The following is a 15,099-nucleotide window of genomic DNA, read 5'->3' on the forward strand; positions in this document are numbered from 1 at the left end:
TTATCTGATTTACATAAAGATTATGACTTATCTTCAGGAAAAAAAAAAAAAAAAAAAAGCTTGGTATAAACTGCAAAAACTTCTGCTAACTGCTCATCCTATTCCAATCATTTGGAATCTTTACCTCACAGCCACCTGCAAATAAGTGATCCAGCTGCAGGATCCATCTACACATGTACTCAAGAGCCCTAATAGATAAATGCACTGCAATCTTATGGCACTGTTTCTCTCAGAAGATTCTGCAAACCGGCATGCAGTATCTTTTTCCTCCAGTGCTAAAAGACAAGAAAGAAATATTAAAAAACTGAGAACTTCTGTTCTACAATCAGCTTTAATTGTAACCTGTATCTCTTTCTCCTACACGAAATACTTTTTTATTATAAGATTTATAAAAAACATTGCAAATTAGAACTCTTTAACATTATGATTGCATCCCTCACAACAAATGACAATGCAAAAATACATTAATTTTGACACAGACAGATGCCTCCTTCACCAAATACTGTCTTTTTAAAGATTTATCAGACTTATAAGGTTAAGGAGGTTGAGAGGACACCTGCTCAAAAAAAAAAAAAGATTTTTTTTTTTTGTAGAAAAATTGTTGCAGGCTGTTGTGCATTTTTAAATGAAATGCCATGATCTGAATAAAATTTCAGTCCTTTGGTATGAGTTACTTTTAGTCTATTTTAATGTTAAAATTTTTCAACTACCTCTCTTAAGCATATTCATTTTCTATGAAGGATATAAACCAGTTATTCTTTTTCACTGCGGACATTTGAATTTCTCTGGCATCTACAGGGTGGGATGGTATTCTTAAGTTTTACAGGCATTAGTCCAAGCACTCTTGAAATATACTCCACAAGGAATATTAGCCCCAAAATTTGAAACCAGAGTGAAAACAGAAATGACATAAGGAGAAAGTGATGCAAAGACTGCGTTTGACTGTGCTCCCTCCTGTTGTTTTTTCTGTTTTTGTTGTTATTTTGTTTTGTTTGTTTTCCAATAACAGTATTGAAACCTTTCCTCCTTGGGCAGAGTGGTGTTTAAAGTAGTTCAAATAATAATTTTTTAACAGCACTTCAAAAAACTATAATAAAATACATAGATTACAATGAAACAAACAACCAAGCAGAATGACATCAGGGATGGTTATATGCAAGCTGCCAAGCAGCGCAGCGTCTCCCACATCTTTACATTTAATGAACATACTGCACTGAATGACAGTAATGAAGGATCAAGAGCATAACAGGCAACCATTGCTTTACCTCTTTTTGTCTACACAAAATCTATGCCCAGTGTAACAAGCCACATATATATTTACATATATATCTGATGTTATTGCTCCAGCTCAGTCATGAAGTTATACCATGACAGCCATTTTTGATGACTAGACACTTCTTATAATGGCAATGTCATGACATTTCCATGATGACTTTGGCCTCAGCTTCGTAAATCCCACAAGCTTAGGTTACAGACTGAGGACTTAGGAAATGAGTAAGAAATCTCTAAAGGAGAAAAGCTGTGATTAGATGCAAATACATTCATTACAGAAGAGATTGAACAGAAATGCACCTTCCATTTTTTAATGAATTTTTAAATACACAAATGTGTTGCAGGTGTGCAATTTAATGTATTTGAACTTTTAAGGGTTGGTCAGCAGTGTTTGCTATCAAAAAGCTTTCTTCACTATATTTTTTTTCTCTTTAAAACAATCGTTTATTTCTTCTTTACTCATATTATTGTCTGTCCAGCTTATCTATTATTTTTAAGTATTTAAGACATAAAAGAATCCTACCAGATACCCTGGGAGAGCTGACAAAATCTGCACAGAATATGCCATGGTCTGTGCCTGCTGTAAATATCTGTATACATTTCCATACATCTTTCACCTTGTGACATATATTTCTTTTTAATAACACAGAATATATAGTCACAGAAGAACCCCTCTCACATTTTTCCTTAAGAAAACAAACTTTAGGAAGAGAGTGAATGCCTTTTGCTAAAGTAAGTTCACATGTTTTCCTAAAAACATATGTCAATATTAATTACTAGTCTGGACTTAATACCTATGACAAGCTTAATTAAAATATCTACAAAATGTGGTAGATTGGAAAAATAGTTATAATGAGACAATAAACAAGAATCAAAGTTCCAAATTTCCTCGATGAGTCAGGAAATGCCCAATACATACATACCTTACCCCTTCCGTTTAAATATATGCGTATATTCATTTTTATGTATTTGGTTTAGAGACAGAAACAAGAAAATGAAGAGGAAAAAATGCACTAGGTTTTGGAATCAGTAAGAGAAACATCTGACACTGAATACTTCCTTAAGGATAATCAAGTAGAGATCACATTGTTTCAGTATCACTTCTATCCCATTATGAAACTGATCAATCTCAAATATCAATATGTGCTTCTCCCTCTGATAACTGCACATATAAGAGTGAGATCCTCCCAAAGAAGCAAAAATGCTAGCACTGATCTCTGCCTGCTTTCAACTTTTCGGTAATACCACTTCTGCCCTCCCTCCCCACCCCTAACCCCCATTTTTTTCTACTCACCTTTTCCTCTCCATGAAATCTTTCTGCATATATCAGAAATTATCTGACCAAAGAGTACCTCACATAGGAGGAATAATGGGTCTTCAGGAAGATGCACTTTTTCTAAAACTTAGGACAAAATCTTCATTTGCTATTTCAGGATATTATCTATTTATAAAATCCAACACCACGTGATAGAACAAAAACTTATTTACCACAGTCCTTCAAAATACTTAGCTACTGAAATATTTTCAAAATCTCTGTGCACACTTCAGTGCTCTTTCCAGTGTATTTGTAATTAAAAAACATAAAAATAAAAAATAAAAAAAAATCCTCTTACTTTTACAGACTCGTTTCTCAAAGCTGTTAAGAAAATGTTTTTTTAGTGGTGCATTTATCCATAGAACCAAAAATATGCAAATATTTAAACCAACTTCCTATTTCTCTTATTTCTTACTTGTTAACAGTAAAATTGCAGCTTTCTGATGTTCATTTTATTGTTTATTGCTTTTTGTTAAAAATGTGTGATACAAATACAATACTTAAAACAACACAAATAATTACCCAGTCCACTAGTGAGTTCCACTGCGGCAAGCCTACCCTAAGTAAATTCTTGAAACTTGTTCTTTAGACTGAGGAATGATCAGCTGAAATTAGAATTTTATGCTAAACAGCTCTCTGAGTGTAGCAGAACATAGTTGTTGGAAATTAATTAAGAGATAAAAGCAAATGTATGGGAAAATAATCAAAATATATAGACTTGTTTAAATCACTAGGTCTTCAGCTTTTGGAGTAACATTCAACATGTCTCAGAATCAAGCATACCTTTTCTTGAAGCTAAGAGAGCATTTCAGTGATGTTTTTCTGTTACAGTAAATGCATCCTATGTGTCAAAGTCAACAAATGCACCACTTGCATGATGTCATACATCTCCATTTGGACAGAACTGTAGCTTACAGCTTTGGAAATTTGGCCAACTATGGCCCAATATGTAAATCCACTATCTTAGAATTGGAACAGAACTGAAACTGGACAGACAGAAGAAGCTGTCACAACTGTTTAAATCCTCAGATGTACAGCAATGCTCCCAGGAATCCATTCAAAAGGTTTTTTGGAGGGAAGATTCCCCTTATTAGTTTTTAACAAAACCGAATTTGTCTTAAAATCACTAGTTTTCTAGCTCTGAAAAATGGAAATTGTATTTCAGCAATAGGAGAAATAATATTGCAGCCACATGATATGAAATGCTGAACCAGCACAGGCTCACTCTGCCACTTCACATTTATACAAAAAGTTTGTAGGATATCTTTGTCCTAACAGATATCAGTTCACTATCATCCATTCTCCACCAACCAATTAAATCTAGTATCAGGTATCAAGCCAGCGTAAGTACCATTACAGTGTACATAACAGATAATTCAACTAAAGTGATATAATGCAGTTATGTGTGATCGGGATCAAATTTATACTGCCAGCTCTGAGGATCTCAGCAGAAGAGAGACATGGACCTGTTAGAGCAAATCCAGAGAAGGGCCACAAAGATGATCAATGGGCTGGAGCACCTCTCCTCTAAAGACAGGCTGAGGGAGATGGGGTTGTTCAGCCTGGTGAAGAGAAGGCTCTGGGGAGACTTTATAACAACTTTCCAATACCTAAAGGGAGCCTGCAGGAAAGCTGGAGGGGGATTCTTTGTCAGGGAGTGGAGTGAGAGGACAAGCAGGAATGGCTTTAAACAAGGGTAGACTTAGGATGGTGAGGCACTGGAAGAGGTTGCCCAGAGAAGTTGTGGATGCCCCATCCTTGGAAGTATTTAAGGCCAGGTTGGATGGAGCTTTGAGCAACCTGGTCTAGCAGGAGGTGTCCCTTCCCATAGCAGAGGGGTTGGAACTAGATGATCATTAAGGTCCCTTCCAACCCAAATCATTCTATGATTCAATGATAAGTTATTTGATAATATATAGTCATGGCCTTGGTGAAGACAGAGCTACATGCTTCAAACAGCTTCAAGTATCAGGACCAATATGCACAAGCTAACATTTACTTTGTTCTTTGCCAATTCCCCCATTTCTTTGGTGAACATTACCTGGAATTCTACTTGGGATTCACACTTCATATTTCATGCTGCACTCGGGTATGTCATCCTAAATGACAAAAAATAATTTCTGAAACACATCCTGCCATTTTATTTTATGTCTACTTCTGAAATTGTACGAAACCACACTAGTACTTAAATTAAAAGTCAACTAAAAATTTCCCAGATATTTTCACCTTTTTTATTTCTTCACATGGAAACATTTTCCCTTATGTTCTTATCTATTTTTACCACCCTTCATGCAGAGATCACAGTAAGAAAACATCCAATCCCCATTTTGCTGTTTCTGCTGAGACAACCATTTGGAGAGAATGTTGTTTAAATTCTCCTGTTCCCTAAATGTAGAAGAGGGAGAAGAAAAGCCCTTGTTTTACAGAATCCTTGGAAATCACTTGAATTTTCATGCACATTGTAAGGATTAATTAGGAAAAAAAACAACAACAACAACATTTGAAACCATCTAGACTGAAAAAAATATTGTTGATGATCTGATGATCTTCCTCAGAATGTATTTTCCACATTTGAATCATTAAAGTGCTCTAAGGATTTGTTTTTGATCCAGATCAAACTGTTTTGTTTATTTCCAAAGACAACCACTAAATTAAGTTGAATGGTTAACTTTGTAAACTATTCTGTAACAGGAAGACAAATATATATTTTTTTGTTGTTACTTCGACTCTGATTCACATAAACAAATTAGGAACACAGAAAACTTTTCTTTCAGAGTCTATCTGAAGAATCAAACATTCAGATCACATATAGGGATTTTACATGCAAACTGAGTTTTGCATGCTCAGTCATGTGCATACGAAACACAGAGATCATCTTTTAAAAACATAGCCTAAAATTTTGAGTTTCAAATTTCTACATTAACTAATGTTCTGTTATTAAACATACTTCCAGCTCAGTAAAAGACAAAATGAGGTAATATTGCCCATTTTTCAATTCCCCTTTTTAAAAAGAACTATTCTGCAAGGAACTGGTACACTAAAAAAGTAAAAATAATAATAATTCCTCTGTGATAGATATCAATCAGCCATAACAATTTGCATACCTCAAAAACTTTATATATAAAATGGGATGGCAATATCTGGTTTTTCAATACTGATCAATAGTTTTTAATCAAAATGCAAGTCTAACTCATGGTCTGCCACATGATATGAGGCAGATAGATAAGATTATTGAGAAATGATCACTGAATGTTGTTGTCTGTAATTTTGATCTATCACATGTAAAGTCTATGAAGCTCTAGTAATGATCTAAAATCTATGAATATATATAAGCCTGCATATACCAAGTCCTTCTTTTGGCATATTGTTTACACTCGTTGGTAACAGCCTTATAATTTTGTTTCCAGAAAAGTTCTTGAAGATAAAAAGTGTGACAATTTAGAAAATATCAATTCAATTCTTAAGGCAAAAGTAAAAGACAGGACATGGAAACATACAGCTCATCACAGCCATTTTGTAGTACCTTAAGTTGTTCTAGTAGCATTCCTCTCAATACTGATTCCTCCAGTTATTTGCAGTGCTGTCCTGAGGTACTGTCAGAACTAGGATGCTATTTGGGGCTAGGATCAGCTACCTTTACCAGTTTGTAAGGAACATTTAGAGAGGAATTGTCTAGATTAGTCTTTTGGGGGATATAAAAAGGACAGTTTCAAAAGGAAGAGGAGAGCATTCTCAGATACTTTTAAGTTTTTCTCAACTTTTAAACAGAACCCAGTTCCTAATTGATAAAAGAAAATTATTGTTTTGACCTATTTATTTTTGGTTATTGTATCTTTTCCTTCTTTTCCTCTTCTATTCTCTTCTCTCATCTGTTTTTTCCTTTTTTTTTTTTCCCTTTTTCTTTTCAGTAATAGTAAGGAGCTTTATTTAAAGCGTAGGCCTGGGAATCAGGAATTTTTCCCCCTTTTTGTGCAAGTATGAATAAACAACTTCTACATCAGTTCTCACAGCTGATAAAAGTTTACTTTATATTTACCTGATTTACAGAGAGTTTCTTCCCTCCTTCTGCCTATTTTAATGAGAATTTTAGTCCATTCACGTTTGTAAAGTATTTCAGGATGAAAGGCATGAGAAAAACAACATATATTATTATGTGGTAGAATGATTTAATTAAAACATCATGCAATGGTTTAATATAAACCACTCCACAGTCTGTATTTAAGGTGCTTATCTTCCTCTATAGAGCAAGAGACAGGCTTTTCTAGAACATAAGTCATGTGAGGATCCTGACTTTAGCTGATGCTGTTAGGCCTGAGAAAAGCTTCTCTCTCCAAAAATGATAGAGTTTACCTGCTGCCTTTGTGAGTGCCTTCCTTTATTACCTGATATTAAGTCTATACCTTATTTTGGTATCACCTACTAACCCCTGAAAATACCAAGAAAAGCAGACTGGTAAATGAAAGAGCAAATGGTGGGTTTAGAAATGGTCATTCCTTTTATTCACAGGATTCTTCCAACATTATAAGGCACAAGAATTTTTCAGGCCCACCTGTAATCTCATTGGGTAAGAAGATGAATTAAATCAAGAACTTAAACCTGTGTTTTAGAAGACAGCTGTTTTTCTACCATCCATTCTAGAGTTTTGTCTGTGGCCCTTTTCTAATTTTATTGCCTTCATCAGATTGTCACTATTTTCAGATGCAGGCAGATACTTCATTTACTCAGTAGTTTACAAAACAGATCCAGACTTTGAGCAGAATAAACTGTTCTAGCAATCATCCTAGATCTTAGTAGATGTAGGCTACTTGCCGATGGTTTACTGGTTAAGCATCTTCTATTATTGTTTCCCAAGGAATGCCTTCCATGGTTTACCCTCTATATGCTCTACCTTTCTTCTCCTTTGTTTGTCACTGCTTCAAAAACCATGTCCGTAGTTATGAAATAATGAAGGATTTGGGATTACACAAATACCTGTTCCACAAGTACAGAACAAGTTGTCTAAAGGCAAGAAAATTCATTAATGCTGTATAGCTTATTCATTATAATCATCTAATTTAGAAGGTCTTTTCATGGGTAAATGGATCTGAGAAACAGATGAGAGATTACACATTTGCTAACGTATTCATACAGGTGAGCCTCATACAACAAGAAAACAGGGCCAACCTGTTAAGGCTAGTTTGTAGATTACCACAGACACATCAGATGTGGAAACAAATCCCACTGATTACGACAGCATGTGTTTTGAGTATGGTAGAAAATGTACATCTTTTACGCAAAGAGTTTTCATGTATAGAAAATAATCTTATGGTTTCTGATTTGTTTTTGTTCTTTAAATAATGCTGATTTAATCATTAAACTTTATGATTAAACAGTAAACATGCAACTTCCTCTTCGTTGTTACACATTATTACTTTTTTAATATAAGAACTGCCCCTGTTTCTCTAAACATACCTCATCCTGAGGACCAGTTATATCATGACTATGTAATCTCTTTCTTAACTGTATGAAGCTATATACCCAGGATGTCATATCTATAACTTTACATATAATGACCTGTCTTTCCAGAAGCCCCCATTATCCCTCTCTAGACAATTTATGCTGTTTCTTTTACTGTCAACATTGTATTGTTCCCCTTCCCCAAATAGTCAGAATTTTAACATTGGAAGGCTGAACATTGGAAAGCTGAAGAGACATGGAAGGATGAAAAGACAGCTGTGGGAAGGGGGAACAACAAGCTATAAACATTGAGGATACCTGCCTCAGAATTGACAACTAGAGCTTTCCAGGAACAGTGGCATTTTCAGGGCAAAATTTTGGCATTCTCTTCATCAAACCATACTCAGGATCCCACAACTGAAATTGTTAATGAAATTCCCTCTCACAGTTACAAATAATAAAAAAAATACTGAATATGAATGTGGAAGAAAGGCAATTTGATGTTTGTAATTATCGAGGTAAACTCCACGACCTGTTGAATGTATGCAAAATGGACCCCGGATGGTGTATATAAATCTGGTATGTGCAGAAAATAAGAACAAGTATTGAGACTTCTTTCTGGTGGAGCAAGTCATCCTACAGGATCTCTACCATGAGCACCAAGGGGGCTTCATTGAAAGGTAAGACTTTAGCCATTCACTTGTCGATAACTTTTATGTGTTTTTTTTGTTTGTTTGTTTTTTACTTTAGATTGAATTTGGAAGTAACTGACAGGTAACAACTCTAGAAACTGAGGTCTTCTAAGACATCCAGTTTTCAAGTAATAGTGAAACTTGTCTCCGCTTCAAATGTTTAGTGTTCAAACCTTGGAATTAGCATGCAGTTTGATCCCTTTTTTACTCAGTTTTTGATCTCTTAAGACTACCTTTGCACTGAGCAGTGTCACTGAAAATTGGTTTGCAGGTTATGACACCTGCACAAAAAAGACTGGATCCAGACTTCTTTGCTACTCACAACTCAGAAGGCAATGACTTAAAGTCATTATCATCAGAGTCCAGAAGCAATCTAGTAATTTTGAAGTGAATGGTTTCATAACTACTCTCAAGTTTCTAAGCCAACAAGTCTTATTAATAGAATTATTGCCTAGAACACTGTTCTAATTTCAGGACATTGTTCATGGGGGAGGATGATGGTTTACTTTAACATTGTACAAATGGGTCACCTTTCTTGAACTGAGAGATAAAAGGAAGCCTGCCACATGATAAAATTCAGGAGAGCTCTGATGATATATGGAGTCTATTTTAATTTTGCATCAGTGGTGATTCGAGTGAACCAATGCATGTAGCAGGCCAATTTCCAGAACTAAAACCTTCAGAGCTCAGAATAGTGTCTTTTGTTTATCAAATATTTACTTTTAAAGCTTTTCATTGTCTTTCTGTGCATATTTTATTTTGCTGAATAGAACACCCTGTCAATGTTAAAGCTTTTAAAAAAATAAGGTTTCATCTTTTCAATAATGAGAAGTCTTCAGTATCAGTGTAGAAGTTCTTCAGAAATGCCAAATATTCCCTGTTTTCTTAACAGTAGGTAATTTAGGGTTAAACTCTAAATAGCAAAACAGCACAGCTGCTAAATCCTTTGAACGAACTCCCAGGACAATCAGAACTTTAAAAGAGTGACCTAACCACCTTTCCACAAAAGTAATTTAAACTCCAAATGTTAGCAAAGAAGAAAAGGATTTGTGGGAGGAGAAGAAACAAACAATAAAGTAAAATAAAATATTTTCCAAACTTATATATCTGTGCAAATATAATTATGTATCTATATTTACACAGTGAAGAAGTTTGATTTTCTTTCTTCCATTTATCACAGTATAATAAAGTAAGGCACAATAGGGAGAGACTTTTGAATACAGTGTACTGTAACACAGGTTACTGTGTCTGCTCAATCTCTGTAGGGTGTTTTCCTGTGTATCGAGGATGATGGAGGGGAGGAAGGATAATCGAATGACCGTGCTTCCCTCCTCTATTCATTTTCAAGAGTCAGAACAGAAGATGCTGTGAGCACAGCCAACATTATCCTGCATCCTGTTTGGTTACATCCGCCTCTGATAGTTACTTCTAAATGCACGTGTCAATATTTCCATCTTGGTTTGTTCTAAACCTGAACAGGTTTGTTGCTGGTGGTCCTTCTGGTGTCCAACATGCTCCTGACAAAGGAAGGAGTGACCTCCTTGCCTATCTGCCCCAATGGATCTGCCAACTGCCAAGTTTCCCTTGGGGAACTTTTTGACCGTGCGGTTAAACTCTCACACTACATCCACTTCCTCTCTTCAGAAATGTTCAATGAATTTGTAAGTACTTTATCTTTTCCTGAGAGAGAGAACACATAAAAATCCAATTCAGTATTTTTTTAAGCACAAACATATGTTAACATATGAAAGCCTTCAATAAGTAAACAAATATAACTGCTGCACAGGCAATGATAGTCCCAATGGTGACCAAATCTGCTTATAGTGCTGACCATTGCTAAGATCCCCAATGCTTCTATTAAAAATAGTATTTTCCCATTATTCTTTATCTATGGGACAAGTTTGTGTCTCAGGTTGGTTTTCACTCTAAATACCAGAAGCCTTTGATATTTACAGCATAAAACAGTGATAAAAACAATGGAACAATTACTTAATATAGTGTTTGAATTGCAGCTCTTCTTACTTATATCAATAATGCCTCTCCTTGCTGATCTGCAGGATGAACGCTATGCTCAGGGTCGGGGTTTCATTACAAAAGCTGTTAATGGCTGCCACACTTCCTCCTTAACCACTCCTGAAGACAAGGAGCAAGCTCAGCAGATTCACGTAAGTCGCATTTCTAATGTCATTCAGTGTGAGATAGAGCAGAGGGGGGGAAAAAAAAAAAAAAAAATGGGAAAGCAATAGAGAGGTAGCAGACAGATGGAAATCAGCCCATTCAGAGTAAAAAAGCCAGGAAGAAAAAAGCACTGAAAAAAGACATTTGCAGATACTAAGCTACCGACTATACAGAATATACAAGTCCAGTAACACTTATTTTCCTTTTCTTTTCCTATATGTTGCATTCAGTCATTGCATCTTATTTCCAATTACAATATAACTTGCTTTCATGGAGCAAAGCCAGTTATTATATTTGTACAGTACTCAGAATACTAGATCCTTTGAGCATTATTTTTGAACACCTTATAGACAATTATTAACAAACATAAAAATTCATTGGCTATATAGTAGGCAGAGGTAAATGGTTTCCCAGGCACTGAAGACATTGATGATACTTAACAAATGCTATACAGCTATCCTTACCCTTCCTTACCAAGAGGCAAAAGTGGTCACATTATTGCCCATATACAAAGACCCTAGTGTAAAATACTGCAAACTACTTGCAAAAAGAAACCTGATAAATACATAAATTTAATAACGATAAACTTAGACAAAGATGAAGACAGTCTTCTTCAGCTTAGCTCACAGACTGAATTTGAAAATACTCTGTAGAAAAAAAGTAAGCACAGGTGTATGAATATGTGTGTGCCAGGGAGAAATCTTAAACAGTAATAGTTTTGCAATGGCAGTGTCACCATCTGGGTATATAAAGTCTGGTTGTGTTCAGATACAGTGTATCTAGGAAAGAAGAAATGGTTGAGCACTACCATAAACATAAGCTTTATGAGTTGTTATTTGCTCACAAGAAAGAATAATTTTTAAAAGCAGAGAGCTAATGCTGTAAGTACCATAGTTCAAAGGGGAGGACAGATGAATTATGCAGAGGTAATAAAAGCTATTAGTGGTTTACCATAATTTGCATCTTCCATTCCATACGAAACTTGTTTAGAAATAAATAAATAAATAAATTGTTGGATTTTAAAATGTTCATTAGAATCACATAAAGAGGTGTTTTTTGTTGTTGTTTGTTTGTTCGTTTTCCACAGAGATGAAGCACAGTTGTTCCTACTAGTTTGTAATTTGGAGAGGGTTTAAAGATGTTTTCCATTAAAATGCTCTAATTGTTTGTGGTATTATTGCAAAACATTATATAAAATATCAGAATTGCGCAGCAGTATCTAAGACAGGGCTATAGAGCACAGTCAGTGCTCGGTCTTGAAATAAATTCCTAGATCTCTGCATCTGTGGACATTGCTCTAAATGCCTCCTAACACTGCCAGCATATAGCCTTGTTATTTTAACTGCCTTTTCTTAATGTGGATGACCAGCATGAAGACCTACTGAATTTAGTACTGGGAGTGCTGCGCTCCTGGAATGATCCCCTGATCCATCTGGCCTCTGAGGTACAAAGAATCAAAGAAGCTCCAGACACCATCCTCTGGAAGGCTGTAGAGATTGAGGAACAAAACAAGCGGCTTCTAGAAGGAATGGAGAAAATAGTTGGGCGGGTAAGTATTAGGTCCTTCCAGTCCTTCCAGCCTCTTGATGTAAAGAAGCCACATACAGTAGTAAATAAAAACAGAAACAGTGGATTCTGAGGAAAAAGGGGGATACAACATAGCTGAAAAGTTCTCAGATTCAGTTATAATTCTTTCTGCTGTCTCGTGATTTCCAAAGAGGCAATGTGATGTGATTTGCCGAGCATAATCCAGCATATTCCCAAACCTGCTTCAAGGGAAAGTATAATCATCAGGACTGGAAATCTTCATTTTATCTTTAAGCATTTGAATTTGCAAATTTTTGTAGGCTGTTTCTGTTTTTTCACATCCACATACTTACATGTACATATAAGCTTATTTATACATGTCTGTATACATATAGGTATTGTATATAGCTTTCAGAAATGGATAATGTGTTTAAAACTGTTCTTGAAGTCTGGCCTATTGCAAAGATGTGGCACACAACAAAGTATCTTTCATTTCTCTTTTCCTATCATACTGTTTCTTCAAAACTGTGGCTCTGACTCAGTTCTCCCTACACTTGGAGGGTTAGACAGCAAGGCTGTTTTTTGACAAAACCCATACTCAAATACCCCTTGCTATCAGTAATTGATTGAAAGCTTTACTGAATAAAATCAACTCTGGCTTGTTTATTTTTAAAGGGGCCTCTGGCAGTCCCTATATATCATTCTGTCAGTGAGCAATATGTTAATAAGAGGTTCTGACTTTACTGGCTTTTGCTTAGGCTAGGAACAGTTGGACAGCATTAACAGTACCACCATCTCTGTGTCCACCACGTTCCAATGGGTCACTCATGGTCTCTCTCTTTCAGTTTGGTGACTACTTACTCAGAAACCTTATCCCATCCAGGCCCTCAGTGCATTTATCAGTGCATTTATCAGTGTAATCAAGCACATCTCTATCCCATATTCAGGTGGGGATCCAAGATAACAGTAGAAGTCAGGTGCCATTGCAGTTACCCTGTCACCACCTTCTCATTCACATTGTTTATGGAACGGAGTTGAAGATGAGGTTGGCAAATGCATTAGTGTCAAACCATGTTTTTGAGTGACTGCAGGTCTATTTTTCTTTTTTACCAGTTGCATAAACTAAGTGAGAGAGGCTGCGCAGATATACTCCTGTGTGCTTTCATGAAGTATAACTGATGGGAAATAAAAAAGATTCACAAGTACCAATAGGCACAGATTTCTTTCCTACTATGAAAGGTAGATTTCTGTGATGTGAGAAAATGAATGATTGCTTCTTTCAAACGAGGTGATCTAAACCAATCTTCACCTCAGATACTAAGTTATTACACAAGTTCCTACATGTAGCTTTCTAACATTAGAGGTCAGTATATCACTCACAGCTTTTTTTTTTTTTTTAATGGAATATGAGGTACAATACATCTGAAGATGTATTGTTGAAAGATTTGCCAGGTAGCATGCTCTTCAGGCTGCCTGTTATCAGAGAAACAACCTAAGAGATGGGCTGAGACAAAGCTGGAGAAACAAGTTTTGAAAGCAAGTGCTTACGACTTTAAGGTGGAGGAAACCAAAAGGAGATGCCACTGATGAGTCCATGCATAAAGGAAGGTTTGACTTCTCAGCAAAGTCAGATTCCACCAGACACTGGTTAACACATTAGGTCTCTTAGAACACTGACAGCTGAGCTTCTTACATATTTTAGGGAAATAAACTGAAAAATCTGATTGAAATTCACTCAAAATCCGCATGAGGATATAAAACATTGTACAGAATAATGCAAACCATAACAGAAAAGACTTTATGAGCTGTACACTACTATCTAGCATTCCTCAAGGCCAGTATTTCTTAATTCTCTGTCCTACATCCAGTCAGATTCATTATTATCTACTACGGTATCATTTTGTGCCTTTAGGTTCATTCTGGCGACATTGGAAATGAAGTTTATTCTCAGTGGGAAGGCCTTCCATCCTTGCAACTTGCTGATGAGGACTCCAGACTCTTTGCCTTTTACAACCTGCTGCATTGCCTCCGCAGAGATTCCCACAAAATTGACAACTATCTCAAGGTTTTGAAGTGCCGCCTAATACATGATAGCAATTGCTAAGTACTCCTGGGCTTCATCGCTTACTAAAATCATTCATCATGGTATTCTTGTTGCTTTGCCACTTTTCATTGCAAACTTTACGAAAAGTCACACTGTACAGTGTCAGGATCATCAGTAACTTTCAGGCGTGTTCGTGTGAATTCTGGCTGCAACTGTCAGTATCATTTATGTTGGTGTTTTAAAATGTTATAAATTACTTGTATGACAAGAATACACTTTTCTGTCTGATCTCTTTACCCAGTAGCATTTCAGTGATAACTATATCATGCATATACAAATAAAAATATTATTAAATCCAAAACCACATAACACCAAGTGGAATCAATGAACGAAAAATAGCTAGGATGGCTTACACCTTTAGCAATAGCTTCTCCTTTTGGATCTCAGTCTCCAGTTACTGATACATGACAGAATATCTTGCTTTCATTTCTGTCTACACCCCACCCCATTCCCACCCCCTCAAACAAAACAAAACAAAACAAAAAGAGAGAAATAGAGCTAAAAGAGGTGGGACTTCAAAAAGAAATTTTTTCACCTAGATTACCCTAAACTAAAAGAAATCTAACCTGGCTCAC

At 35.8% G+C, this 15,099-nt stretch overlaps 1 protein-coding gene across 1 annotated transcript; it reads left to right on the forward strand.

The window, feature by feature from the left end:
* Positions 1-8,547: 8,547 nt before the first annotated feature.
* Positions 8,548-14,735, forward strand: PRL (prolactin). Its single transcript, XM_013184821.3, has 5 exons — positions 8,548-8,703; positions 10,195-10,376; positions 10,773-10,880; positions 12,263-12,442; positions 14,333-14,735. The coding sequence occupies exons 1-5, from the start codon at positions 8,676-8,678 to the stop codon at positions 14,522-14,524; spliced, it is 690 nt and encodes a 229-aa protein (XP_013040275.1). The 5' UTR covers positions 8,548-8,675; the 3' UTR covers positions 14,525-14,735.
* Positions 14,736-15,099: the final 364 nt, after the last annotated feature.

This window comes from Anser cygnoides, chromosome 2, assembly GCF_040182565.1.
Source record: "Anser cygnoides isolate HZ-2024a breed goose chromosome 2, Taihu_goose_T2T_genome, whole genome shotgun sequence".
NCBI classification, from domain to species: domain Eukaryota; kingdom Metazoa; phylum Chordata; class Aves; order Anseriformes; family Anatidae; genus Anser; species Anser cygnoides.

Coding starts and splice junctions, on each gene's coding strand:
- PRL (XM_013184821.3), top strand. CDS start 8,676: ATGAGCACCAAGGGGGCTTCATTGAAAG. Junction 8,704..10,194: donor CAAGGGGGCTTCATTGAAAG/GTAAGACTTTAG, acceptor AAACCTGAACAG/GTTTGTTGCTGGTGGTCCTT. Junction 12,443..14,332: donor TGGAGAAAATAGTTGGGCGG/GTAAGTATTAGG, acceptor TTGTGCCTTTAG/GTTCATTCTGGCGACATTGG.